Source organism: Callorhinus ursinus, unplaced genomic scaffold, assembly GCF_003265705.2.
Source record: "Callorhinus ursinus isolate GAN/ISIS: 27379988/994484 unplaced genomic scaffold, GSC_fseal_2.0 scaffold88, whole genome shotgun sequence".
Lineage (NCBI taxonomy): Eukaryota > Metazoa > Chordata > Mammalia > Carnivora > Otariidae > Callorhinus > Callorhinus ursinus.
Window position 1 is genome coordinate 1,273,547 of NW_027397150.1, and position 2,371 is coordinate 1,275,917.

General features: G+C 59.3%; 1 protein-coding gene across 1 annotated transcript; it reads left to right on the plus strand.

Moving 5' to 3' along the window:
• Positions 1-223: 223 nt before the first annotated feature.
• Positions 224-1,837, plus strand: ACKR1 (atypical chemokine receptor 1 (Duffy blood group)). The gene is made up of 2 exons (XM_025860689.2): positions 224-408; positions 816-1,837. Exons 1-2 carry the CDS (start codon positions 385-387, stop codon positions 1,785-1,787), a joined length of 996 nt encoding a protein of 331 aa, XP_025716474.1. The 5' UTR covers positions 224-384; the 3' UTR covers positions 1,788-1,837.
• The last annotated feature ends 534 nt before the right edge of the window (positions 1,838-2,371 follow it).

Consider the following 2,371-nt stretch of genomic DNA (forward strand, 5'->3'; position numbering starts at 1 on the left):
CTGGCCCCTCTTCCTTCCTGGTGCTTGAAGACTCTGTCCTTGCTGGAAACCCCCCTGGCTTCTCAGCCCCCCTTTCCACCTTCGGGAAAATACCCACTATCTGCTGGCCCGCCTTTTTCCTTTCCTGAGCGCAGGTCCGCACCAATGGAATCCAACCTCAAAACAGGAAGCCCCGGGCTAGTGCCCCTTCTGCTCCTGAGGCTTAGGCAGGCCATGGGCGTGGGGCGAAGGCTTCCTGAATGCCCAGCTCCCCCCCGCCGCCTATCCCATGGCCCTGCCCAGAACTGATGGCCTTCATTAGCCCCTGGCACTTATCTTGGAGCCGCAGCTGCCCATAGGACGTTCCCAGCCCTTCTCTCTGCCTGCCCTGAGTCCAGCAGTGCCATGGGGAACTGTCTGCAGCACCAGGTGAGTGCGGGGCCAGGCCCACAGTCCCCCATCTCTTTGCCCCACCACCTCTTTCGGTCTGCCCCGGGGGGGGGGCCTTTGCACCTCTTCCCTTCTCCACTCATCTCTTACCCTTCCCTCTGTTTCCTTTTTCTCCTTCTTACTCTGGTCTCCTGGGTCCCCCATCCATCCGGGTCCCTGGCGCCCTGGCCCTGACCTTGTCTGGCTCTTGCAGCCTGTCCGGTCCCCTCCCCTCTCTTCTGCCCAGGTTCCGAGGCTCCCTGTTCCCACCTCTCCCACTGTCCCCACTGTGTCCCCTCCTCCAGGCTAGCCTCCCCTCCATCTCCCCCACCCACCCCCTCATTCCCAGGGACTCCTCAGTGGGGTAAACAGATGATCTGACTGTCCCCTCTGGGGCTGTCCTCCAGGTGGCGGATGAGGACTCTACTAAGTTCCCCTTTGGAGACGATATTTGGGACGAGTTTAATGATTCCTATGACCTGAACTATAACTACAGCAATGTGGACGCAGCTGCCCCCTGCCGCTCGTGCAGCCTGCTGGACAGCTCCTCGCTGCCCTTCTTCATCCTCACCGGCGTCCTGGGCATCCTTGCCGGCGGGGCGGTCCTCTTCGCGCTCCTGAGACCTCTCTCCCACTGGCAGGTGTGCCCCGAGCGGCCTTTCCTGGTACAGCTGGCCATGGGCAGCACCCTCTTCAGCACTGCAGTGCCCATCCTGGCACCGGGGCAGAGCGGTGTCCAGGGCACGGCGCTGTGCCACCTGGCCCACATGGTCTGGTATGGCTCAGCCTTTGCCCAGGCTCTGCTGATAGGGGGCCATGCCTGCCTGGGCCCCAAAATGGGCACAGGTCAGGTCCCCAACATCGCCCTGGGACTCGGTGTGGGACTCTGGGGAATGGCTATCCTACTGGGGCTGCCAGTTACCCTGGCCACTGACACTTCCCGTGGACTCTGCTCCGTGACATTCAGCAAGAGCCACTGGTTTCTGCAGCTGTCGCACGTCATGGCCTGTTTCACCCTCTTCACCTTGTTGCCACTGGGTTTGCTAGGAGCCAAGGTGCTGATGAAAATACTGGGCAGGAGGCTGTGTCCCTGGGTCAATGTCCTGTGGGCCTGGTTTGTGTTCTGGTGGCTCCATGGGGTGGCTGTGGGCTTGGACTTTCTTGTGAGGTCCAAGACCTTGGTCCTGTCGACATGTCTGGCGCAGCAGGCCCTGGACTTGCTACAGCACCTGGCGGAGGCCGTGGCTATTCTGCACTGCGTGGTCACACCCCTGCTCCTGGCCCTGTCCTACCACCAGACGGCGCGCACCTCCCAGCCCTCCCTGCCCCTCCCGCTCAGACGGCCTTCTCATCTGGACACCGAGGGGGGAAAGTCCTAGCTCTCTTCCTACCTGTCCGCCTGCATTAAAGTCTGCGCTGCTTTTATGAAGCTGGTGGTTTCTTATTTTATCCAGGGACACAGAGGAGAGGAAGGAGCATGGAGAGAGAGGCATTTCATGCCAGACCTTCCTGCCGGCATCTGTTTCTCTAGCCAGCCTGGGGAGAAAGTGAATGATGTACAAACTTCCTCAGGGTGCACAGATGTTCTCTAGAGGTGTGGGGTTACTGCCGTCTCAAAGGGGGTGGGAGAAGAGATGCCAGAGTATGAGGGGAGCAGGACACCTGAAAACCTAGAAGACATGAAGGAGGAAGAGACACTGCTCCAGAAAGCAAGTGAAACAGGAATAGAAACCGGAGAGAGAAAAACAGAAAAGAGAGAAGAACTCAGAGCATGTCTTCCCACCCTGTCTGTCTTGTCCAGCCTTCCTCTCTGCCTTCTGTGTCCCTGACACCTGTTGGCTTTGCTTAGAGATCAGGGAGAGAAGCATCCCGGGGGGGCTCCCTTAGTCCAGGGAACATATCAAGATAATTCCAAAAGGCACTTCCTAGGAGTCAATTCCCCGAGGTTCATTTCTCGGCAGGG

Excerpts from the sequence above, each read along its gene's own strand:
- ACKR1 (XM_025860689.2), top strand. The coding sequence starts at position 385 with ATGGGGAACTGTCTGCAGCACCAG. Across the intron at positions 409-815 it reads GGAACTGTCTGCAGCACCAG|GTGGCGGATGAGGACTCTAC; the intron begins GTGAGTGCGGGG and ends GCTGTCCTCCAG.